This window comes from Enhydra lutris, unplaced genomic scaffold, assembly GCF_002288905.1.
Source record: "Enhydra lutris kenyoni isolate GAN:26980312 unplaced genomic scaffold, ASM228890v2 scaffoldscaffold22, whole genome shotgun sequence".
In the NCBI taxonomy this organism is placed as follows: domain Eukaryota; kingdom Metazoa; phylum Chordata; class Mammalia; order Carnivora; family Mustelidae; genus Enhydra; species Enhydra lutris.
This window is the reverse complement of record NW_019154106.1, coordinates 10,285,113-10,310,279: the sequence shown is the minus strand read 5'-3', so window position 1 is coordinate 10,310,279 and position 25,167 is coordinate 10,285,113. Positions and strand designations below refer to the sequence as shown.

General features: G+C 52.8%; 1 protein-coding gene across 1 annotated transcript; it reads left to right on the top strand.

Annotated features, from left to right (window-relative positions):
* The first annotated feature begins 11,515 nt into the window (after window positions 1-11,515).
* On the top strand, window positions 11,516-20,439 carry LOC111150016 (pepsin A). Its single transcript, XM_022507330.1, has 9 exons — window positions 11,516-11,729; window positions 12,172-12,328; window positions 14,439-14,556; window positions 15,115-15,233; window positions 15,927-16,126; window positions 17,612-17,728; window positions 18,679-18,823; window positions 18,911-19,009; window positions 20,124-20,439. The coding sequence occupies exons 1-9, from the start codon at window positions 11,674-11,676 to the stop codon at window positions 20,271-20,273; spliced, it is 1,161 nt and encodes a 386-aa protein (XP_022363038.1). The 5' UTR covers window positions 11,516-11,673; the 3' UTR covers window positions 20,274-20,439.
* The last annotated feature ends 4,728 nt before the right edge of the window (window positions 20,440-25,167 follow it).

Genomic DNA, 25,167 nt, shown 5'->3' with positions numbered 1-25,167 from the left:
GTTGCCAACTGTTACCCATTTGCTCGGGCCGCCATAATGAATAGCATGGGCTGGGGGTGGGGAGGACTCACACAACAGAAATGTATTTTCTCACAGTCTTAGAGGCTGGAAGTCTGAGGTTAAGGTGGCAGCGGTGTTGTTTCTTCCGAAGCCTGTCTGCTTGGCTTGTAGGTGGCCACCTTCTTCTGGTGTCTTCACATGGTCTTCCCTCTGTGTGTGTCTGTGTCTTAATCTCCTCTTTTTTTTTTTAAGATTTATTTATTTATTTGAGAGAGATAGAGAGCATGAGCAGGGTGAGGGGCAGAGGGAGAGAAAGAGAGGATCCCACGCAGACTCCCCTCTGAGTGCAGTACCCCACAATGGGCTCGATCTCACGACCCATGCTATCATGATCTGAGCTGAAATCAAGAGTCGGACGCTACATGGACTGAGCCACGCAGGTGCCCCTAATCTCCTCTTCTTATAAGGACACCAGTCAGATCAGATGAGAGCCACCCATATGTCCTGATTTCACCTTTTTTTAAAAGATTTTATTTATTTACTTGACAGAGAGATCACAAGTAGGCAGAGAGGAAGGCAGAGAGAAAGGAGGAAGCAGGCTCCCTGCCAAGTAGAGAGCCCAAAGCGGGGGCTCAATCCCAGGACTCTGGGATCATGACCTGAGCCGAAGGCAGAGGCTTCACCGACTGACCCACCGAGATGCCCCAGTCCTGATTTCATCTAAATCGCTTCTTTAAGTACTCTGACTCCAAATACAGTCACATTCAACGATTCTGGGGATGAGGACTTCAAACATGTGAAAACACTGGGGGAGGGGGAAATCATTCAGCCCACTACACAGATAAACACAAAAGCTGCTGGGTTGTGTCAAAAAAATACAGGAGTCGGCTGAAAGGGGCTCCAGGGGCCAAGCCCAAAACAATCAACCATGAAAAGTAAGAAAACTAACGCCAGATTTAACTCACTGAATAAAAAACAAAAATCTCTGAGTCCATACTGATCAATAAATACAAAGAGATCGATGGATGCATAGGGTGAGGGACAGCTCGTCGCCACCATAGGCTGCCAATCGAAAAATGTCAACGAAAATTTTCACTCTGCAACCATCACTTTAATGATCGGTTCACGCACTAACCTCAAGGGTTGCTTTGACTTGGGTGAAGGTCTCACGGGGAGCAGCCTATTTGCACAGTCACAAGGCACCTCCCCACAGAACACCTTAGTAATCCCAGCGCCAGAACCACAATGGACGATCTGGACAGCAGGTGCCACCCTTAACCAAGTCACCAAAGTCAGCAGCACCCAGCATGAGACAGATGAACCCCCCAGTGCCCCCGTGACATTCCTGAAAAAAAAAAAAAAAAAAAACAGAACCTGGATCTAAAAGTAAGACTACCTCAAACAAACCCAAATCCAGGTACATTCTGCAAAACCAGCCCGTGCTCTTCAAAACTGTCCACATCAAGAACAACAAAAGGCAGGCCAAGGAGCTGTTCCAGACTGAAGGGACGTGAAGAGACCAGGCAACCAAAAATAAGGCACGGTCTTGGATTGAAGCCTGGGTCAGGAGAAAAAACAAAAAAAATCACTGAAATGGGACAATCTTAGGACAGCCGGTGGATTTGAATACACACTGTGTGTCAGGTTGTATTAGGCTCGGGTCAATGTTAAATTTCCTCAATATGATCTTTGTGTTGTGGTTATGTAAGCCAATGTCTTTGTTCTTTGGAGATATGCACTAAAGATTTAGGAGTGAAGGGCCATGATGTCTGCAACTGACTCAAATTATTCAACCAAAATTATGCTCCGTGTGTGTGTGTGTGTGTGTGTGTGTGTGTGTGTGTGTGTGTGCATGCATGTGTATAGACAGAGCAAAAATGGAAAAACGTCAATAATGGGGGAACCTGGGTGAAGTATATATGGGAACTTGGGGCACTAGCCTGGCAGTTTTTCTGAACATCTGAGATATTTTCAAATTAAAAGGTTTTGAAATTTGCAAATGGTTTCATGCTTGGTGCCAGGGGCGAGACAGCCCCAGAGTGGCAGGGGAAGGGATGGTGCCTTACCTGAGCCAGCCCTGGGACAGAGAGAACAGCTTCCGGCTGAGAAGGGTGACCAGTGCTGCAGGCACACCAGCAGGAGGATTTTCAAGCCTCCGGCTAGACCCCGAAGCCTCCTCTACCTGTCCTAGTGACCACAAGATCCTTCCAGAGGGTCTGTCAAGATGCCTAGCCATTCGCCCAATGTCTACTCTGTGCCAGTTTCAACTGCCTGTAAAAAGTTGATTCCCCTGGGAATCTTAGGCTACTCTCCTTAAGACAGTTCAAATGCCTCCTCCTCCACGACGACCTCCCAGATGTTCCCTGAAAGTGAGCTCTTTTTTCTAAATGGCCTATAGCACCTTGTCTCTTTTCGGTATCCTGCTCTACTTAAGTATTACGATCATTTTCTGCCTATTATTTTAGTGATTTAAGTCTGGGTCTTATGCCTCCCACTCAGATGTGAACCCAATGGAGGCAAAATTCACGGCCACTTTGTCTCCTGCAGGCCTATTGCCCAGCACGTGGAATGAATGAGGAGATGGACCGGGCCAAGGACTCATGGGGTATCTGGGGGCTCAGGAACCAGTCCAAGGTGGTTAATGCAAAGCAGGAAGAGGGTCTAGAAAGATGGAAGAGGCTTCTCATGCATTCACGGCCTCACCGTGGCAAGAAGGCCCGAGCGCTCCTGCCACAGGTCACCCGGCTGGATGTCCGGCTGCTTCAAGAACAGCTTTTCTCATCAGGAGCTGGAGGCCCACGTCAAGGGTTTTAAATACCCTCCGGCCACTTCCCCAGCTCCCTCACTATAACCAAACATGATAAAGTCCCAGGTCAGAAGCCGAGACCCAGGTCACCGCCAGAAAGAACAGGGCCTCCATCAGATCAGATTGGATCAGAACAGACACGGAGGATCGGGTCCAGAGGTGTGCTCACCAGGGAGCCACGTGGCGTTCGGAGGATAAAAGAGCTGGAGCCCTGTGGGGCAAGACTCATTATCAGCAACCTTGACCTCTATTCCGAGCAGGAGTTCACCTCAGGCCACCAGGCAGCTCCAGCTCCCAGGAGGCACCCTGAGGTGGAGTTGGGGGGCGGGCAGTGAGGGACAGAGGGGCTTTCTGAGAATCCCTTTGTCCCTGCTGCGGGACTTTAGGCCAGCTCCTTGGTTATGCTCCAGTTCCCAAGAATTTTCCATACCCTGGTTAACATCTCCATCCTCTGCCACCCCACCCCCAGGTTCCAAACATGGCCTTGTCTGCTTCCAGTTAACCCTGTTCTGCCCTCTTCCGAACGCCTGTCTCCCCCAAGCCCTTCTCTTGCATTCTACCCAAAGCTGGGCTGGAGGCTCCGGACCAGGGGTTTGGAGACCTTCTGCCTTCCAGGGGTTCTTCGTGAGCACATTCCTACCCACCCCGGAAGCACTGTCTCCTTTCTGCCTCCTGACAATGCTTGAGAGCTTGGACCACCGTGCCCCACGCCCACAGACTTAGGGCTGTCAGGGACCCCATGCTCCGGGCCCCTGAAAGCCAGCGGGCTCCTGCTGCCCTCGGCCGACTCACCCACTCATTCGTGCTTTCATTCACTTAATCTACACGGGATGTCGATTCTGCACCAACTGCCAGTGGCATCCCAGCTTCTGCTTACATACCTCCCGTGGGGCAGAGCTCATTACCTCCATGCTCCTTATCCATAGTCAACAACTCCATTTGCTTGAGTAGAACTTCTCCCCCTGGCTGGGCCCCAGGGATGAACTGTGGGAGTTCTGAAATTGGGTGTCTGTCTGGGTGTGTGTCTTCCCAGGAAAGTGGCAGTAAATGCTTACAAGGCTGGGCTCAGACTCCAGACAGCCTCAGCTCTACCCCCCTGCCAGCTGTGAACTTCTGTAACCTTGAACCTGTCACTGAACCTCTCAGCATCCTAACAGTAAGACATGCAGAGTGGGGAGCCCTTACTCACAGGGTTGCTGAGATGAGACTTAATTCCCGTCACACACTTGCTTTTATACCTGTCAGCCATTATCACGCGCATAGGTGTCTATGCCTTACTGGCCCTGATCTGCCTCTTGGTCCCAGGGGCTGGCCTGGGTGGGAGGAGTTTTGTTCCACCTGCCCCGGGGGAGGTGAACAGCGCCCGGATGAGTGTCCTATCTCCCACGCGCCATTTGCCAGCCTTCCTAGGTCTGGAAACCAAACAAAACCATTTAGAAATACACTTTCTTTCTTTCTTTCTTTTAAAGATATTATTTATTTATTTGTCAGAAAAAGAGAGAGATTGAGACAGAGAGAGCACAAGCAGGGGAAGTGGCAGGCTGAGGGAGAAGCAGGCTCCCCACTGAGCAAGGAGCCTGATGCCAGACTCGATCCCATGACCCCAGGATCATGACCTGAGGCAGACGCTTAACCACCCAGGAGTCCCGAAATTCACTTTCCTTAGTGGATAAGGAGGATCCAGAGCCAGAATGGACTACTTGCTTTTTCATTTTTTTTTAATTGTAAATCATAACCAATATGTAAGTAAGTTTCAAGGATAAATACATAATTTAACACATTATCATGAAACACTTAAGTGACCCCCACACAGGCCAAGAAATGGAACACGCCAGCCCCCAGAAGTGTTTCACAGGTCTCCATCCAAGAGAACTTTCACCCCTACTATCCCAAGATGCTCAGGCCCAGCAAGACAGACAACAGTGGGCCTCAGACCCTCTGAGCAGAGAAGTGAAAGACGCCAGCTCTGCCTTCCGCTTCTCTGTACTCTAGGCAAGCTGCTGAACCTCTCTGAGCCTCAGTTTGCCAGCTATAAATCTGTAAAATGGTTCCATGTAGTCCTGGATCTATCTCCCGGGGGAGATCTCATGCCGGCATATGGGTACCTGGCCCTGCACGGGCAAGTGCTTGGCCCCTGAAGACAATTACTTTTACTAATTTGGGTGGGGACAGCCATCGGGGTGAGATTTCTAGGAGGGCTCTTCTCCCCCAAACTCCAAATCTGCAAATGAGATAGAAACCCAAGAGGTAAGGTTGAGAAGACCCTTCGTTTCATGGGTTTTTCCAAACTGTGTACCTTCGATTCCCAGGGTTTCCATAGGAATGTCTCCACTCTGTTGCCCAGGCAACTCCGCTGTTCCCCATTTTCTATAATGGCATCGCACGCATGTAAGAGGTTATAAAGATATTTTGTCCCTAGACAATTAAACTACTGATGTAAAAGTACAAGTTACAATGCAAGAAAAGAAACCTAACTAGTTTGTTGGGGTTTTTTTACAATTTTATTTATTTATTTGACAGAGAGAAAGAGCACACAAGCAAGGGAGCAGCAGAGGGAGAGGGAGAAGCAGGTTCTCCACTGAGCAGGGAGCTGGATGCAGGACCCGAACCCAGGACCCTGGGATCATGACGAAGCCAAACGCAGACACTTAACCAACTGACCCACCCAGCTGCCCTTATTTTTAATTAGAAGCAGGCTGCAGGGGAGCCTGGGTGGCTCAGTGGGTTAAGCCTCTGCCTTCGGCTCAGGTCATGATCTCAGGGTCCTGGGGTCGAGCCCCACATTGGGCTCTCTGCTCAGCAGGGAGCCTGCTTCCCCCCGCCCTCTCTGCCTGCCTCTCTGCCTCTTTGTGATCTCTCTGTCAAATAAATAAAATCTTTAATAAATAAATAAATAAAAACAGTCTTCAAAACAGTATGTTTTGGACCATCTGGCCCCATTTTTATAAAAAATAAATATATTTATTTGCAACATTAATGCTGGATAGTTCTGGGCGGGGTTGAGTCACTTTAAAGGTTTTATTTGCCTATTAAGTCATCTACAAGGGACATATATTATTTGTAGACTTGGGTCCAAAAAATGTTATTATAAATTTAATTTCAAAACCCGTGCCCATCCCTAGAGCAATTCCACAGGTCTGGGACTGGGGAGTGGAAGTGTGTAGTGGGTGTTGTGGGAAGATTGTATGCCTGGGGCAAGACCCTGATTGAAAGCCCCTAGGGGACCAGCCGGCCCAACGCCTATCACACCAGCTCGATAACACTTATCGTGCTTAAATGACCCATTTCAGTCTTGCCAGGATTGGGCTCCTTAGATCTCATTCCATTGTTTGACTTGATATGTTCACGGAACATTTCTGAACACCTGTACCCTTGGCAGGGCGTGCCCTGCCTTGGGGATGCCGTTCCCAGAACTCCTCAAAGCCAAATGCCAGGCGTGGCTAATGGCAAAGTACACAATGTTGTCTAATCTTTCTTCCATGCCTGTCTGGCACGATGAGATTACCTGGCGTCCCCCACCCCGGCAGCCACAGTGTGGGTCTGGCTGGCCATCAGACTTGCTCATGGAGAATATGTGTTCCTGGAGTCGGGGGTCCACTTTCCCTCCCAGGAGCTCCCGTGGGGACCGGACAGAGTGGCTTCCCTGAGTGTCCCCGGGGTGGAGGCTGTGTCCGTCATGGAACGTCCACCTGATGCTCTAACCTATGGGCGGGAGCCAGGTGGGTGTGTGTGGGCACCAAGCCTGGCCCAGGGCAACGGTTTCCCAGGATCAGAGCCTCCCGTGACATGGATTCTTGTCCCTAAAGTGTCACTATTCGGTTATATGAACCTGTGTTGACCACAACCTCCTGGACTCTAGGAATCATGAAGGGAAGACAATAATTTTTAAAATTATGTATCTTGGAGCGCTGAGAAAAGCCTGGAGGGCCACGGAAACACAAGCCTTATTGTACAGATGGAGGTCCAGACGTCAGCTCCCTTCTTGTCTGATCGTTCACATTTCCTGGGCCAAAAACTGCCTTGCAGGGCTCTGGAAAGACCCCGAGTGGGCACAAGCAGAGGCGGCTACGTGTCTGTGGAGTTTTCAAGGGGGGTTCTATTGTACTAGTTTCTATGGCTGGTGACAAATTAACACAAATTTAGCAACTAGAAACAACTCACGTTCATTATCTCACGTTTCTGTGGGTCAAGCATCCAGGCTATGTAACTGGTCCTCTGTTTCAGTGCCTCCCACAAAGCTGTGGTCAGGGTGTCAGCCAAGGACGTGGTCTCGTCTGGGGTTCACCAGGAGGAGGGTCCGCTTCCCGGCTCCCATGGTTGTTGGCAGGATTTAGCTCCTTGTGGGTTGTCAGACTGGGGGCCTCAGTTCCTTGCTAGCCACTGGCTGGAGACCAACCCCCATTCTTCACTGTTTGGGGCTCTCCATGGGGCACTTTGTTGCATCACAGTGAGCGAGAGAGAACATCTAGACAAAGAGCCTACTGGCAAGACAGAGGGGACGACCCCACATAACGTAATCACAGAAGTGACATCCCATGTGCTGTCATATCCTATTGTTAGAAGCAAGTCACAGGCCCCGCACATGTTCAGGGAGGTGCGGGGAATACAAGGGTCAAGGATACTAGAGGGCAAAGATAATTGGGGGTCATCATAGACTTTGCCATAAGTAGAAAATTGGTACCACCAGATATTTCAGCCTCCTTCAGGGTGTTAAGATCTCTAATATGGGAAGATTTAGTTACTTTCACCAATCCAAGAGCTTCCCATTAGTGCGATCCAAAGACCTGTCCTGGCGGGAAGGAAAGACCTCCCCCCGACACGCACCACCACCCTCTCTTGACTTGACCACAAACCCCTTGAAGTCTTGGCGTATTTCCGTCTTGCTCACGGATGTACCTCCAGCCGCTGAAATTACATGCTTACCCAGCACGGAACAGGTGCGCAATAAAAACGTACTGAACGAATATGTAAATGACTTGTTCAGGTTTCTGTGAGAGGAGCCTTCCTTCTGCTTCCCAAACATATTTCCCCTCGGTCCGAAGTTCCCTGGTGGGTCCGACAGACAAGTTGTGCCTCCAAAGAGATCCCCGTCGTCTTCGGATTCTAAACCCTGCAACCCTCTAGTATGGCCCAAGGAGCACGGACACTATCAGTCCCTCCCAAGAGAACCTCACCCACCCCACACTCACCCCCAGGATGAGGTGAGAGAGCCCGCTGGCCAATCTGTCATTCTTTGGTTCTGCATCTCCTTTAATGGCATTACAACATCTTATCGTGAAATGAATCCTATGTGTCCCCTCCAGGGCACCCGCACAAGCAGAACCTAGCTCCCAGTTTCCCTCCGCCCCCTCCCTCCTGGGGCTGCCACTGGCTGAATGGGTCCCCAGTGTGAAGTCAAGTGCATTGCATCTACTGCTCTAGAGGGAAACGTACCTTGCCAAGTGTACGACCTAGAGAGAGAGCATTTCCATCTCCCCAAAGTCAACCTCTTCCCCTGGCCTCTCACCTGTGTTCTGTCCCCATTATTCTGCCTTTTCCAGAAGATGGTGTACGTAGAATCTTACACAGGTAGCGTCTTGAGTCTGGCCTCCTTCACTCGGCGTGATGCGTGAGACTCAGCCAACACCTCGTTTCTGTCTGCTGCTGAGCGCTCATCCGTCAGGTGGCTCCCCACCATTTCCTGATCCAGAGGATGGCGGAAGGACTTCCAAATTGTTTCCAGTTTTTGACAATTATGAAAAAGAGCTGTTCTAAACATCTGTGCACAGGTCGTTGTGGGGACATATGGTTCTCATTTCTTTTCAGTAAATACCCAAGAGGGGGACGGCTAGGTCAGATGGTAAGTGCACACTTACTTTATACGACCCTGCTAAGCCTTTTTGCAGAGGGGCCGGACCTCTCGCATGCCCACCTGCCGTGGCGGCCCCGCTCCCCACCAGCACTTGGGAAGGGACCGTCGCTTCCATTTCAGTCCCTGCAAGTGCATGGCAGGTTGGGGCGCCGTCGCATGGGCGCCTGTGGCATGGGTGGTGCTGCCGTCGGTTAGGCGTCCAACTCTTGGTTTTGGCTCAGGTCATGATCACAGGGTAGTAGAATCGAGCCTCGAGTCGGGCTCCCCGCTTCGCATGGAAAATGCTTGAGATTCTCTCCCTCTCCCTCTGCTCCTCTCGCCCATGCTCTCTCTCTCTCTCTCTCTAAAATACATAAATCTTTAAAAAAAAAAAAGTGTGTGGTTTGTTAGCACTCCGTGTTTAATTCTCATAATGATCCCAAGAAAGTGGTGGGACTCTACCCCCATTTAACAGATGAGGAAACTGAGTCTCAGAGAGACCAGATCCCTAGCCCCGGGTCTTACAGACATTCAGAGGCTGGGCTGGGATTCCAGCCCCAGACCCGGGATCCAGAACCCTTCATACAATTCCTCCATGGCCTAGAGTAAGCTCCAGTCTGGGAACTGAGGCAGAAGAAGGCGCGGGGAGCCACAGAGAGAGGCCTGGGCTCATGCTCCCTCAGGCAAGTGGCACAACTGCTCTGCACCTCGGTCTCCTCATCCGTCAAATGGGGATCATAGCGCTACTCACCATAGTGAACCCGGAGTGAGAGGCAGTGAATCTGAGCTCCCCTGTCTCCGCTACCTGCCGAGGGAGAGGAACACACAGATGATGCTGTTCCAGGTAAATTAGCAGAGTGGCTAATTCTAGAATCACGGCCCCACTCAGAGTCACATTCCCAAGCTGCTCTTAGCTCTAAGCCCAGCTTGCCTGGGATTAATCAAAACACAGTGCTGGGGGCGCCTAATGGCTCAGTGGATTAAAGCCTCTGCCTTCGGGTCAGGTCATGGTTCCGGGGTCCTGGGGTCCTGGGATCGAGCCCCTCATCGGTCTCTCTGCTCAGTGGGGAGCCTGCTTCCTCCTCTCTCTCTCTCTGCCTGCCTCTCCGCCTACTTGTGATCTCTCTCTCTCTCTCTGTAAAATAAATAAATTTTTAAAAATATTAAAAAAAAAAAAAACCACAATGCTGAACACACCGAAGCCATTGAGGGAAATGAAAGACAAAACACGCATAATGATCTTCGTGGTTCACTCCCCCCAATCCTGAGGCTTCCTGTTCTCTCCCTGCTACCACCCACCCACATTTCCCTTCATCTCCAAGTTGAGAAGTAGGCACAAAAGACTCGGCCCTTCTTTTTTTTTTTTTTTTTTTAGTTACGATGCATAGTTTCAGATACACATAACAGATTACACAAGGTATAAAGAATGATGAGCACCCAGATACCCGCCCCCCAGGATAAGACCCCAGTTACCTTTGAAGTCCGGATCAGCAGCTCCCCACACACGCCCCGCTCCACACTCCCTCCCGCCCCGTGGCCGCTTTGAGCCAGAGTTTCGGCTGGAGCTCCCAGAACTTAGCAAAGCCTCTGTAGGACCATCAGCTCCACCATAGAAGGGCTGAGATCACCCCACAGATCAGAGTGAGAAAGGCTAGGGGCGGGGGGAGAAAAGAGAGAGGAGAGGAAGTGGGTACCAAAACACTTGGAGGTGGAAAATACAGCACAAGGATCCATATTTGGGGTCCAAAGATGTCTTACCCGGGAAATGTGCAAAGCGAATGTGCTATGTACTCACCACCCCTGGTCCCAACCTTGAATCATACTCCCCACCCCTCCACACTCACCCTGAGGCATGGCACGAAATTTGGAGCTTTCATAGAATCTGTGTCTCCTGATCCTGGAAAAACCAGGGATGGCCCAGGGAATCTGATCTCCAAACAAGACCCACAGACAGGGCTTGCTACTACTGACTGGTGCCCTCCCTCCTGCTTATCTCTGTCCCCCACAACTGCTGAATCAAAGTTGTCACTCTATTTTGTCCACTGATGAAGCGCCACAAGGTAGAGAATCTTACAGGTTGATAAGCACCCTCTTCCAAGAAGAGGATCCTCCTTTTTTTTTTTTTTAAGAGGATCCTCTTCTAAGTCATTCACATGCTAGTATGAATTTGCCCAGATAGCTTTGGGCAAATCCACTGTAGCTGATTTGGCCATGTTTTAAGCATGGAGCCCCTGGGAGAGTCAGACCCTCATGGGGTCTCCAAGGTGGAGGCTTCCAGAAACCTGAGAGGGCGAGAGAAGAGCAGAAGGGAGAGAAGGGGTGCGAAACGAGAAAGACGCAGATTTCAACGACAAACGCAGCCAGGTTCAAGTTTGCTTCCTCCAGCAAAGGAAGGCAGTATTCTCCCACTCGCTCCAGCCTCTCCCCTTCCTCTGTGCCGCATTCACCCCTTCCCGAGAGTCAGCTCAACTGCCATGAGAAACCTTAGGCGAGTTTGACACCCAACAATCCCTCAGGAGGACATTGCTGTGTGAAAATGTGTCCTGAGTCCCGAACCACCGACCTAAGAATGAGCTTTGGGGTAGCAGCTACAGGAACATGGACCATCGCTGCGTGGGGGGACTGTTCTCACAGGGGTATCCCCCAGGGGCAGATCAGAGTACAGCAAGCCCCCTTGACATCTGTTCAGTATTAAGTGAACTTTAGACCAATTTTGTGAAAACGTGCAACTTGTCAAGTTTTAATGAATTCCATTATTTAAGGAATAAGCCGTGACTCCATAGCTTGCTCCATCCCCACTGTGGGGGACGGTCACAGTGGAAATCTACTCGATTGGAAACTTCCGGAACGGAGCTGAGGGGCGGGGACAATCTTATCAGGAACTTTTCTGTTTGGGGTTAGGAAAATGGGTGACATTTGGAGGCTGATAAGGCTCAGCCCCAAGCCCTTGGACCGTATATAAGGAGCAGCTCCTGCCTGCTGCGGTACGCTTTCCAGCCTTCGACCCTTCTCTGGAGATCGGGAGCCGAGAAGAACCATGAAGTGGCTGCTGCTGATCACTTTGGTGGCACTCTCTGAGTGCGCCATCATCAAGTGAGTCTGGGGGACACATAGCCCCAGGACCAGCTTCCCGGAGCTGTTTCCTTCTGCCGCCTCTCATGTTCCTTTCTTTTGCCCTCAGGTTTTTCTTCCTGCTTCCCTCATCCAACTTGTCTCTCCTCCACCTCCTCCGGCCTCCCTTCTTGTCTCCCTCTGCTCTTTTGGGGAGGCAGCACAGCCGACATAGGTCTTGAGTCCTGCCCGGGCTGGGTTCCCAGCTCCAGGACCAGGCCGGTTGACTCTGGGTACCCGCTCAACCTCTTTGCATTAGTGTGCCAAATAGAGAAGCGTCTCCCCCCTCAGCTTCTCCCTCCTTCTTCCTCTCTTGGGCCAGCTTCCTTTACCTCCCAAGGCTTCCATGGCACCCCACGAGCAGACTCCTTGCCTAACTACTCTGCCTCCTCCAACCCACCCGTTTGCTCACGCTCTGCTGCAGGGTTCCCCTGGTCAAAAAGAAGTCCTTGAGAAAGACCCTGTTGGACCATGGGCTCCTAGGGGACTTCCTGAAGAAACACAGCCCCAACCCAGCCAGCAAGTACTTCCCCCCGGAGGACCCCGTGATGGCCACACAGCCCCTGGAGAACTTCATGGACGTGAGTGCCCAGGCTGGCCCCAGAGGAGAAAGGGGCTCCCAGGGGTCTTGGATGGTGGGCCAGGACTCCCAGGCAGGATCTCAGAGGCACAGGGCATGCAGGAAAACTCAAAGTCAGAGCCGCTGCTCTCACTGGTTCTGTCATTCACTCATCCAGTGTTTATGCCCTTGTGCCACTCAGTCTAGGAGAGAGAGGTTAGCAGGGACCCTCGGAAACCCTGAACAGTGCCACCAGGCCAAGAGTGAACAGTAAATGTCTCATGCTCGGAGGGTGTGGCCGGGGCAAACATTGACGGAAGAGCCAGGCTTTCCAGGGGACAAGAGAGCTTCCCAGGGGGTGACCGCTTGTGCCAAACCCCGTGACACTGGGGAACAGAGTGCATTTGAGGAAAGGAGGCTGGTGTTCATGGAGAGCAGAGAGCAAGGGAAGGAGACACAGCGAGACCTGAGGAGTCGGTGGGTGGAGCCTAGTCAGAGTCTCCTGTAATTGCCACAGAATTGTCTTTTTTTTTTTTTTAGAGATTTTATTTATTTATTTGACACACAGAGAGAGATCACAAGTAGACAGAGAGGCAGGCAGGGAGAGAGGGGGAAGCAGGCCCCCCACTGAGCAGAGAGCCCAATGCGGGGCTTGATCCCAGGACCCCGAGATCATGACCTGAGCTGAAGGCAGAGGCTTTAACCCACTGAGCCACCCAGGCACCCGCCACAGAATTGTCTTAACCAGGAGGGCTGACATGACCAGACTGGAGCTTGAGGAAGATCACTGTGACTCCCCAGTTTGGGACCACATGGCCACACCCTGCCCTTTGGTAGATATTACGTGTCCCTACTGTGAATGTCCCTACTGTGAATGGCCTACGTTCCCTACGGTGAATGGCCCTGGGCCAAAGGTAGGAGACCAGGCTGCCTGTCGTTCGGAGCTTTGCCTGTGAAATCTGCCAGCCCCGGCCCCGAGCTCAGCTCTCAGGCCCGCGAGCCGCCTGACCCAGGGCAAGTCATTTACGTTCTCCACCTGCTCGTCTGCAAAACGGAACCACTAAAATCTACCATCGTGGTGTCGTTGCAAGTAATGGAGGCAATAATGCTTTTCAGAGTGCTTAGCACAGGACCTGGATCTTCGTAAGGGCTTGGTAAAGTCGGCTCACCTGTTCACTTAACAAATTCGTATGGAGCACCTACTGTGTGCACGGAACTAAGGAAGTGGTGGAGAAGAAGTGACGTTCCCGGAGCTTATAGTCTAGAGGGAAATACAAATTGGAGACAAATAATTGTAAGATAATTTCAGAGAATGACAAGGGTCACAAATTAAAAATCGAGTAAGGGGGAGAAGAAAGACGGAGGGGGGCAAATGCAGATAAAGGAGTCAGGGAGGGCCTCTTGGCAGAGGGGACATTTCACTGGAGCTCTGAATGAGTGATGAGTAGGAGCCAGCCAAGGAAAGATCCAGAGTAAACATCTTCCTCACACAAGAAATAGCTAGTGCACAGGCCCTAGGAGGGGAAGGAAGTTGTCATCATCCAAGAGTCACAAGACCAGTGGGGCTGGAACAGAGTTGGTGAGGGAGAAAGGACTGCCACTGAGAATCACAATCCTGACTGTGTCCTTTTGTGCCCTTTCTTGAACCTGCCACCCACACCTAGATTTAGGAATCTGACATCTCCAGGGGTCCCCTTCGTTAGGTGACTCGTTGATCTCCCCATCGACAACTTACTGGAGAAGCATTTCAGCGTATACTCTGATGGGTGCTGTCAGGTCCCACCCCTTTCCAAGAACGCGCATTCTCTAGGAAAATGAGACTAAGATATACAAGACAAGAGCTGAAGAGGGGACAGTAGATTATCATTGGGTGTTCATGGTGCTTAGAAGAGAACAGTAAGAGGATAACAGGGGAGCAACCAAGGAAGACTTCCAGGAGGAGGGGAGACCGGGCTGGGCCTTGAAGAATGGATGCATTGGGCAGGGAGAGAAGGGCTAAGAGAACAGCGAAGGGAAAGTCTGGAAGGTGGGTGGAGGCGCCAACCCAGACACAGTCTGCAGGGATGCCGGGCCATGGGGTCCCAGCGAACAGTGTGCTCAGTGAACTGTGCCGCCCCACCCCGTCCTGACAGATGGAGTACTTCGGCACCATCGGCATCGGCACCCCCCCTCAGGAGTTCACTGTGATCTTCGACACCGGCTCCTCCAACCTCTGGGTGCCCTCCGTCTACTGCTCCAGTCCTGCCTGCTGTGAGTTCGTGGCCCCTCCCCACCTGGGCTTCCTGGCACCAACCCGTCGGGGAGCCCAGAACACCCAGGGCTGCAAATAGGTCCATTTTCAAGCGGGGGGGGGGGGGGGTGGGTGTCAATCAGGGATTCACGCCACAGGCATTAACTGAACACCTATTATGTGCCAAGCACTGGGCTTAGGTGCCCAAAGATTGAGGGGTGAATCACATATGGTCTCTGCCCTCGGGGACGTCAGCCCACTGGCGAGAGAAGCGTGAAGGTGCTTAGCACTGTGGGTGGCCATGAGGCTGCTCTGCTCAGGGGAGCAATCAGGAAGACTTCCAGGAGGAGGGGAGACCAGGGTGTCCTTGGGGACCTCCCATCCGGGACAGGGTCCCAACTGGCCCAACTAGACAGAAGCGGAAACTGGGATTCTTAGGCTCTAAAGTTCAGGGGAGAGGTTACTTTTCTCCTCCAAAGCCCACCCAGAAACAAGGCACCCACTCTAGGAAGACCCTCTCAGCCCATGACTCTTGCTCTGCTTTTTGAGTTTGACGTAATTACTTCTCGCTCTGGCAGCCAACCACAAGCGCTTCAACCCTCAGAAGTCCTCCACCTACGAGGGCACCAGCCAGACAGTCTCCATCGCCTACGGCACCGGCAGCATGACAGGCATCCTGGGCTACGACACCGTCCAGGTGAGCACCTGACAGCTGGCCACCCGCCCAACCCTGAAGCCATCTTCCCAGGACCCTGGGGAGCACAGTGCACCACCCCCAGAGCAAGCTTATTCAAGCAATGTGGGTCTCAGTGACCACAAAAGTAACCTGAGAAGGATGCAGGAAGCAAAAGTGGCAAAGATGTCACTGACATTTCTAGGTGTGGTGGTGGGTTAAGGCCAGGAGCCATTAGCCAACCTCCGCACCCACAAGTTGAATGCTAGGCAGGGGACAGGAGCAGACAGCAAAAAGCCTCCGTTCTCCTTCAGCACATCCTCCCCTCTTTCCATATCCCCTTCTGCAGCCCTCCCTGCCCCCCCCAGGAGAACTCCACAAGCCCCTCCACCCCCACCCCCCGTGGGGTGATGCTGGGGTCAAGGGCTTTGACTCGCCCGCGGTCTGCTTTGCATCCAGTCGTCAGAAACACACACACACACATTGTGACCATCTGCTCAGCCCCAAATTCTCACTCTTTTGTCTCCAGCCGAGGCCATCTGGAGATCAGTAACAAGCATTCCTGGAGCCAGTCCTTCCCCCTTCCTTCCAGCCCGCTGCCCGGGGAGCAGAGTCCTACTCGAAATGAAGCGGGGATGCTCTGGGCCCACGGCTGGCGCCCCACTGCGCTCCATCAACACGTGCTGATGGAGAGCATCTTGGTTTCCCCCAATTCAGGTTGGAGGCATCTCAGACACCAACCAGATCTTTGGCCTGAGCAAGACTGAGCCCGGCTCCTTCCTGTACTATGCTCCCTTCGACGGCATCCTGGGTCTGGCCTATCCCCAGATTTCATCTTCCGGGGCTACCCCCGTCTTTGACAACATGTGGAACCAGGGGCTGGTTTCCCAGGACCTCTTCTCCGTCTACCTAAGCAGGTAAGTTGGGCGGGGCCGGGGTGGGGAGGTTGGTCACAGCCACCTGGCCCAGCCCGGCTGTCCAGGGCTGGGTGGGGTGGGCACAAGGGATTTGAAAGGTCAAGGTCCGAGTCTCAAGAGGTAAATCTTGGAGACGAAGGTGTCAAATCCCTCCCTGACCAACCTCCTTCCTTCATCTTGTTTTACCAGCGTGACTTTTGTTGCCTCGACTTACACGATCAAATGTCGTTAGCCATTTGCTCCCAGCACCGGTCCCCTCACGGCTGGCCCCCAGGAGTGGATTAAGTGAATCCACTTAAAATGGGGGCCAAAATTCCAGAGCAAAAAATGAGAATAGGACTTAATGTTTTGAACAAGGGAATTTTAACTGACGAAAGCAAGTTTCTTCTGTTAGTTAACAAAATCCACGTTCCGGTTATGACTATGAATTAATTGGAAGAATGAGTAAAGAATAAGCCAAGGGCTGGTTTCGCTGAGCAAAGGTTTATACAAGAATATCAGAGGGTGTCATCAGTTTCCTCAAGACACTCAGCCCTCCTCCGACACATCCTGCTCTCTCGAAGTGCTTTGCCGCGCTCGATGTTCTCCCGGAGTGGCTAACTGTTCTGCCGTCACCTCATTGGGTCGCGCTGTACAGGTGGACGTTTGCCAGGAGGCGGGGTGGGGTTAGCGGAGTGGGGCCCGTTGTATCCGTGGCCAGTTCTTCCCTGGTTACTTTCCTATCTCCGCCCACCTTTATTTCCCTGCCTGACCCGAAACTGCAGAGATTTAGAAAGCAAATGTCCCAGGAACCAGGACTCCTGGAATTTACAACAGGAGCAGCCATTCCTCCGTGTCTGCCCTTGGCCACTTAATATTCCAGTCGGCTCGTACACAGAACCTGTCTTTATGGCTACTTCGGTATTTATCTTATTTCTCCGACCAATCAGGGCCTTTTCCATCACAATCACTCTGGACGTTTGAGACCAAAGAATTCTTTACAGCTGGGGGGCTGTCCTGTGCATTGTGGGATGGTTAGCAGCTTCCCTGGCCTGTCTATTAGCTTTCAGTAGCACCCCCTTACCCCTTCCGAATCACGACAATCAAAAAACATCCCTGGTGCTGGCAAATTGGAAACCACCCCTGGCTGAGAGCCAGGGAACTACATGATCCGGTCCTGACAAGCGGCCACTGTCACGTATTTGCTTCTCTTGAGGTCCCTACAGCAAGGAGAGCGAACATGGGGTAGAAACCACACGCCTTGGAACCAGAAGGACCTAGGCACTCCGTGGCTCCGTGGCCGTGTGACCTGGGGGAGTTGCCTCATGTCTTCGAGCCTCACCGTAAAGTGGAAATGAAAATTTCCACTGTGTCTGTCATACACTTGGCACAGCTCCTGGCACTGGCAAGAGCCCCATCAAGAATAGCTCTTGGGATGCGCAGAGTAGATATTCGGGTGAATGAATGAATGAATGAGTTTCTGTCTCTCACCCCCACTTTCCATAGCAATGACCAGAGTGGCAGCGTGGTGATGTTTGGTGGCATTGATTCTTCTTACTTCACTGGAAACCTGAACTGGGTGCCCGTTTCTGTCGAGGGTTACTGGCAGATCTCCGTGGACAGGTGAGAGCTCTGTGGATGGCCTACACCCTGCCGTGGGCCCTGGGTCTCCTTTCCATAAGGACCTGTAGTTAACTAAGCTTTCTAGAATCCCCCTCGAACAGCCAGCACAGCGAAATGTACCCCATGGGAGAACGTATTGGCCAAGCCAGACAGACCCCAAGAAAGGCATCTCACTGGAAGAGGAAAGCCACTTTCCTTCTGGTTAAACAGGCAGGACAATCTCCCAGCATACGCATCCACACACCCCAGCACCCAGGGGCATTGAACTAGCCCATGTCCCTCCCACCCTAGGGTGAAGGGGCTGACTTGTTTCAAGACATTCCTTTCCACTCTCCCCTTGGGAACCTGCCCCTCTCCCAAGCAGCCTCGTTCCCCAGCTGTCTGTCACCCAGCTGGCCCGCTAGGGTGACCAGCCAGCCGCCCAGGTTGACCCAGGAATGAGCTGTTTCCCGGGACACCAGACTCGCGCGGTACCAAAACCAGGATGGTCTCGAACAAACTGGCACATACTGGTCACCTTGTGTCTGCCCCAGCCCATCACGTCTTCTGCCGCCTGCTGCTGCTCAGTATCTCCATCAGTCCCTGCCTGTGCTGTCCTCCTCCAGCTCTGCTCCTTCTTGGAAGCCTTCCCTGGCACCACCACCCTGTCCCCTGGCCATGTGTCCTGCTCCTCCTGCTCTAGCGCCATCATAACCCATCTTCCCAGACCATGCACTCGCCGCGGCCTGGAACCATGCGGCTGTCCGGTTGTGCATCTCCCGTTCCTAGCACAGAGCAGGCGTTCCGTCGATATTTGTGGAGTAACTGAATGTGTGAAAGCATGAGAGTAGCTGGAATTTTATGTATCAGCCCATGGATGGAAGAGGGCCCCTCTGGGGCCACCTGATTCCTCCTGGGGGAGATACACGCCCCGGGGACTCAGGAGATGCTTACTTGTGTCTCATCCTCAGTATCACCATGAACGGACAGGCCATCACTTGTAGTCAGGGCTGCCAGGCCATTGTTGACACAGGCACCTCTCTGCTGACTGGCCCAAGCAATGCCATTGCCAACATCCAGAGTACCATCGGAGCCAGCCAGGACTCATACGGCCAGGTGAGTCCAGCTGCCCTGTTCTAGACCCGAGCGGTAGGTGGGCCATGTAGGAGAAATCAAAGTCCTCCTAACCGTCCCTCTCTCCAGATGGTGATCAGCTGCTCAGCCATCAACAACCTGCCCGACATTGTCTTCACCATCAATGGCATCCAGTACCCTCTGTCTCCCAGTGCCTACATCCTGCAGGTAAGGGGGCTTGGGGCCAGTCACCTACGTGCGCCTGCAGCGAACATGGCCATGCGCCCCTCAACCCCCACCACCCCAGCCTTTGCACAAGGGAAAGTGATCTTCCACAGGCTGAAGCTGACATCTGCTCTGGACAGCCTCCAGAGAAAAAGAAGATGCTTAAAATAAATGCATGAATGAAAATGGGGGGATGCGCCTCCCCCCAAGGGGAAAAGGGAGGAAAAGGCTGGTGGCGGGAAGAGAGGATTTCCAGTCGGACACCTGAGTCCAAGGTCTGGGTCTCAGTGACCGGCTCATGATTCCGAGCCAGTTGCAACCTGTCCTGGCTCTCAGTGTCCTGGTCTAGAAGCTAAAGATGTCAGCTTTGCCCACCCCCAGGGTGTGGGTGGGGTGATCGAGTGGGATTGACCACATCGAAGATACAGAGGGTTGAGCAAACGGAAACCCTACCTTCCGTGGGGTCAGGGTTTGTGATGCTCCTACTATCTCTACCAAGTAACAAATCTTTCCTTGGTGGAGATGAGCCACAGGACTACGCCACCCGGACTATTGGAATGCCAGGTGGAAAACCAGTTCTGCCCCAAGGGTCGATGTCATTCAGCAAGAAGTATTGATGGCTAGGCTGTCCCCACCCCCAACAGGGATGCTGATTAATTAGGAGGGGGCGTGGTCTAAGCGGTGGGAGGGTGTGGCCTAAAGTTCCCCAGGCAGTTCTAATGTACAGCCAAGGTGGTGGCACCAGTGCCCCTAGGACTCACAGCTGACGTGCTTTGCCACCGGACGGGGTCAGAATGAGAAAAGGTTGTGTCACCAGGGCTTCCAAAATCCTTCACGGCAGCTGACTTCTCCCCAAACCTCTTAGCTCCGATGCTGATGTCAGGGTCTGTGTGTCTGCCAGAAACACTGGATCATGTCTAGTAATCCCTGGAAACCAACAGCAGAGCCAGCAGCTTATACAGGCAGACCCCTGGCCAAGAAGAGCCAGGTCCCCGGACATCAGCCAGGAAATTCGTCCCCTGCCGTGCGGCTGCCTGGGGACCATGATGCTTCGCCCCCATGCCCCGTCACCGGGGAGCCTGTGCCCCGTCTCCAGCTCTCTTCTCCTTTCCTCCAGAGCCAGCAGGGCTGTGTCAGCGGCTTCCAAGGCATGAACCTCCCCACCGCCTCCGGAGAGCTCTGGATCCTGGGTGACGTCTTCATCCGCCAATACTTCGCGGTCTTCGACAGGGCCAACAACCAGGTCGGCCTGGCTCCCGTGGCCTGAGCCCGCGTCTCTCCTGCCGCGTCTCAGGAAGATCTAGCCTTAGTCGCCCACTCTAGATGTATATAATTCTCCTGACTGTGCTTCCTAGGCGCCTGTGGAGGTGGAATCCTGGCCCCCTTCCCTGTCATACCAATAACGTAGAATAAAAACCCATCCTCCTGAAAAACGTGCTCTGTGTTTCTCCCCACACCACCAGGATCAGAACACTGGGGCAAAGGGACAAGACGACGACGTCCACTTGGACGACACCAGACAGGGCTACACATCCCATCTGGAGCCGGGGAGATGATGGGCCCTCGGCACGCCGGGCTGGGGCCATGAGAGAAAGACGGGCACCAGAAATCCCAGACCCATTGCCTCCTCGGGAATGGGGCACCTCGGTTCTCCGTGAGGGAGTCAACTTCTTATTTCTCCCAAAGGCGGTAGGAGATAGTGAGAAAAGGGAAGAGATCAGGAGGAGGAAGCCTTCCACTGATGGGGATATTCCTAAGCAGGCCAGGCAGGGGGAGGAGGGGTGACCAAGGGTGACACTCTCACATCTACCAGGCTGCTCTCTGGGATGAGCTGGTTGATCCAGACGAACACTGGAAAACCCCTCCAGGCTCTGGGTGCGGGACACTGAACTGATCCAATGGTTTTCCAGTTCCCGGGGTTGGTGGGGGGAGGATGGGGTGGGGGTTGAGCAGAGTTTGGGAGAAGGCAGTGGGCAGGCCAGTCAGCAAATCCACCCTCACTGGCAAACAGTAAAAATGGAGAAGCATTTCTCCCAGTGGGTTTGGTAGCAAAACGTCCAGGGAAAAACAAAGTAGCATTCTAGGCCCTGCTTGGAGGTACAGGAGGCTGGTTTCCCAAAGGCTCCCAGGAAGTCATCTGTTTGACCTTGACCCAGCTCACCTGAGGCCAGTGCCTCTCTTGCTAGCAAGCCTTTTGCAGTCCTGCCCTCCTCGGCTGGACTGTTGGGAAAACTCCCACAGCTGGAGACCCGGATTCCAGGCTGAGGGCTGGTGCTGGGCCTCCCTGCGGGAAGGGAGTGACTTTGGGGTGCCCAGACAGGGATGGCTTGGGAAACTCTCTTGTCACATCCTCCTCCAGTGTGTTGTTTGTCACTCACACAAATATAAGATGGTGGGCTCTAGGGTGCCCCGGGTCTCCCCAATGTCACGGACCCCCTCCCCAGCCCATTTTCCAGAGCTGAACAATCTATTTGAAACAGAAAACCTGATCACATCTCTTCCCTGCCTAAAACCTTTAATTCATGCCTTGCACTTGCACTTGGAATAAGACAATACATTGTCCAGCCTCTTCACGCTCTGGTCCCGGAGTACCTTCCCTGCCTCACCTTAACCCCCTCCCCCTGAGTCCCCACCACCCTGACCTTCTGCCACCTCCACAAATACCCAAACTCCTTCCCTACCTCTGGGCTCTGTACACACGGTGCCCTTTGCCGGGGCTGCTGCTCCCTTTCTCTTGACCAGCGACCACCGAGGCTCCTGCTGACCCCAGCTTACACGCACCTCCCTGCCAAGCCTTCCCTGACCACCATCTCGCAGATCCCAGCCTTCCTATCTGTTGCGGCACTCGGGGTGCAGAAAAGCACTGCATTTCTGCCAGTGCTTGCTTTAGACCCATGAGGGCCGGCACGGCTGAAGCCATGGCGTCAGGAGCAGGGCCTGGCACATCGCAGGTGCTCAATCAACACTTGCAGACTGAGTGATGAATTCAAGATGACCTTGAAAGAAAATGACAAGGAAGCGGACCTTCTTTCACCGGGGTCACGCTTCAGACAGCATATGGGTCGGCTCCCACCCCCACTCAGTCCTATCTGGTCCTGAGACAGACAGGTGGACTTCTCAGGTTTCTGGGGAGGAATTTCACACCATCTGGGCCCCTTTGCAGTGTTTGTGTTTCTGGCATTTCCCGAGTACCTCCCACGAGCCAGGCAGCGTACTAGGCTCTGGGGATATGGGCCCGTCTTCCTGGACCCTTCCTGCTCTACTCCTGGGACCCCACAGCTGCAGCTCAGCCCATCCCTCCCACCCCTCTTCCGTTTCCTCGCCCTGGGATTCCTGCATCCAGAGAGAATCTAAAAAGACTCCCCTTTAAACAGACCGTTTGCGGGACGCCTGGGTGGCTCAGTTGGTTAAGCAGCTGCCTTCGGCTCAGGTCATGATCCCAGCGTCCTGGGATCGAGTCCCACATCGGGCTCCTTGCTCAGCGGGGAGTCTGCTTCTCCCTCTGCCTCTGCCTGCCATTCTGTCTGCCTGTCCTCGCTCTCTTTCCCTCTCTCTCTCTCTGACAAATAAAAAAAAAAAAAAAATCTTAAACAGACCATTTGCACTGGGAAACCCAGAGCTGACATGTCTGATCAGACTCTTTCTGCTTTGCCCCCCGCCCCCACACCCCAAGATAAGATAGATTCACATTCCTGTTCTATCTTCTCAGGCTTCCCTCCCGTCATCTTTCTCTGTTCCCTGCAGACCTCAGGGATCTAAGCACAGCTCGATCCATCCCTCCCCTTCACACTTACCCAGGAGTATATTTTCATCTCCTGGGTCTCCGCTCCACTCGTCTGTGGAACCCACACGCCCCCTCCCCCGGATGCGGGGGTCTCACGCCGAGCCAGTGAGAGCAGAAACAGGTACAGCTCCTAAGGAGTGCTGTTCGGCAATATCTATCAAAATGAGAAATGTGGAGATCTTCTGGCCCAGTAACTTCCCTTTTGGGAATTTAGCTTTAAGACATACACTTGCACACGTGCAGAATGATGTAAGTACAAGGTTATTCTTGGTAGCATCTTTTGCAAAAGCAAGATTGGAAATGACCCAAATGTCCTCCCACCGGGGGGGGGGGGCGCAGTTCAGCAGACTATAATGCATGCAAGGAGCTGCTGAGCTGGTGTAAAAAGGTTAGAAATGAGTGTGCTCCCCAGGTGCTGGGGAAAGCTTGAGAAATCATGAGGTGAAACACACACACACACTAACAGGTGACAACCGGGCTTAGACCATGCTATCTTTGGGTTACAGAGAAGGAAAATAAGATTTGCTTGCATTTACATACAGGAACTGAGAAAGGACACCTAGAATCAGAAACGGTAAAAGGAGGAAGGGGGGAGCTGAGTAGATGTGGGATGGTGGAGACATCACCCTGGACACAATTTTATACATTTTTATATCTGATGATGTGAACATATTACACATTCGAAATAAGGGAGGACGCCTGGGGGGCTCAGTCGGGTAAGCCTCTGACTTGGTTTTGGTTCAGGTAGTGATCTCAGGGTCGTGAGATTGAGCCCTACGTCAGGCTCTGCACTCAGTGGGAGTCTGCCTAAGGTTCTCTCTCTCTCCCCCTCTGTCCCCTCACCCACTCTCACCCTCTCTCTTAAAAAAAACCCACACACAAAAATACAAAACACAGGGCACTTGGGTGGTTCAGTCACTTAAGCATCTGCCCTCATCTCAGGTCATGGTCTCAGGGTCCTGGGATGGAGCTCTGCATTTGGGCTCCCTGCTCCTTAGGGAGCCTGCTTCTCCCCCTCCCTCTGCCTGCCACTCCCCGTGCTTGTCCACTCCCTCTCTGTCTCTGTCAAAGAAATAAGTCTTTAAAAACTATTTTTTTAAACTATTCTTTTTTTAAAAAAAGATTTATTTCTTTTTTTGACAGAGAGAGACACAGCGAGAGAGGGAAAGGAAGCAGAAAGAGTGGGAGAGAGGGAAGCAGACTCATCGCTGAGTGGGGGGCCCGATGAGGGGCTCGATCCCAGGACCCTGGGATCTTGACCTGAGCCAAAGACAGACACTTAATGACTGAGCCACCCAGGCGCCCCCAAAAAACAAATATTTTTTAAAAAGCTAAAGGAAGGTATTCTTAAACCTCCGAGTTATCTTAAATTTTTTTTTAAAGATTTTATTTATTTATTTGACAGATCACAAGCAGGCAGAGAGGCAGGCAGAGAGAACGGGGGAAGCGGGCTCCCTGATGAGCAGAGAGCCCGATACGGGGCTCGATCCCAGGACCCTGGGATCACGACCTGAGCTGAAGGCAGACGCTTAACCGACTGAGCGACCCAGGTGCCCCTGAGTTATCCTCATTTGAAGCCTACTATGGTTTATCCTGGAATCTGTGGATCTGAAAACCTCCAATATCGGGTCTCTCGAACTGGGTCTGATCCTTTGGCTCCTTGGGGATCCATAGGTCCGGTGAAACTGACACCAAGGACCAGGCTTCAGGCATCCTCTCTTCCGCACCTTCTACTGCTTCTCTGAAGATTCCCCAGTGTGGAATCCAGGTAAGGGACACTGAAGGGGGGGGGTTCCCCAAAACCAAACACCACCCCATGGCCACCCCACAGAGTTTTGGAGTCCAAGAATTCAGACCAGCTCCTCCCATTCATTAAAAGCAGCCCTCACCCCTCCGGGGTCTTGAAGGCAGTCCTCGGGGCTGCTGGAGCCGGCCAGCTCCAGACAGGGGCCCGAGCATCCTGAGGCTTCTCTCGGGCAGAACATGCTCTTACCAAGTTAGATCCCACTAGGGCCTCCCAATGTGTCATGTCAACACTACCTGAAGGGGGACAGTTCTGAACCCCCCAGGGGTCCTGGGAAGGGACTGTGCTGACCACCGTGTGAGGCAGTGAGAATCCTGGCCAGCCCGGAGGCCCTCTGCAGGCAGGTCCCTCACCTCTCCCCCGAGAGCCTGCGTGTGGTCAGTGGGAAGGAGGCAGTCTGCGTCCTTGTCCCCAGCCGGCTGGACAGGCTGCAGAACCAACAGCCCGGGAGCCAGAGAGGGACGGAAGGAGGACAATGCTGAGGTGTGTGCCAGTCTCCCAGAAGGTCTGCAGAAGGACCAGGTGCCCATAACCTACAGCTGTGACCTGCTCTGTAATGCACCGTGGTTGGTT

Coding starts and splice junctions, on each gene's coding strand:
- LOC111150016 (XM_022507330.1), top strand. CDS start 11,674: ATGAAGTGGCTGCTGCTGATCACTTTGGTGGCACTCTCTGAGTGCGCC. Junction 11,730..12,171: donor TCTGAGTGCGCCATCATCAA/GTGAGTCTGGGG, acceptor GCTCTGCTGCAG/GGTTCCCCTGGTCAAAAAGA. Junction 16,127..17,611: donor TTCTCCGTCTACCTAAGCAG/GTAAGTTGGGCG, acceptor CACTTTCCATAG/CAATGACCAGAGTGGCAGCG.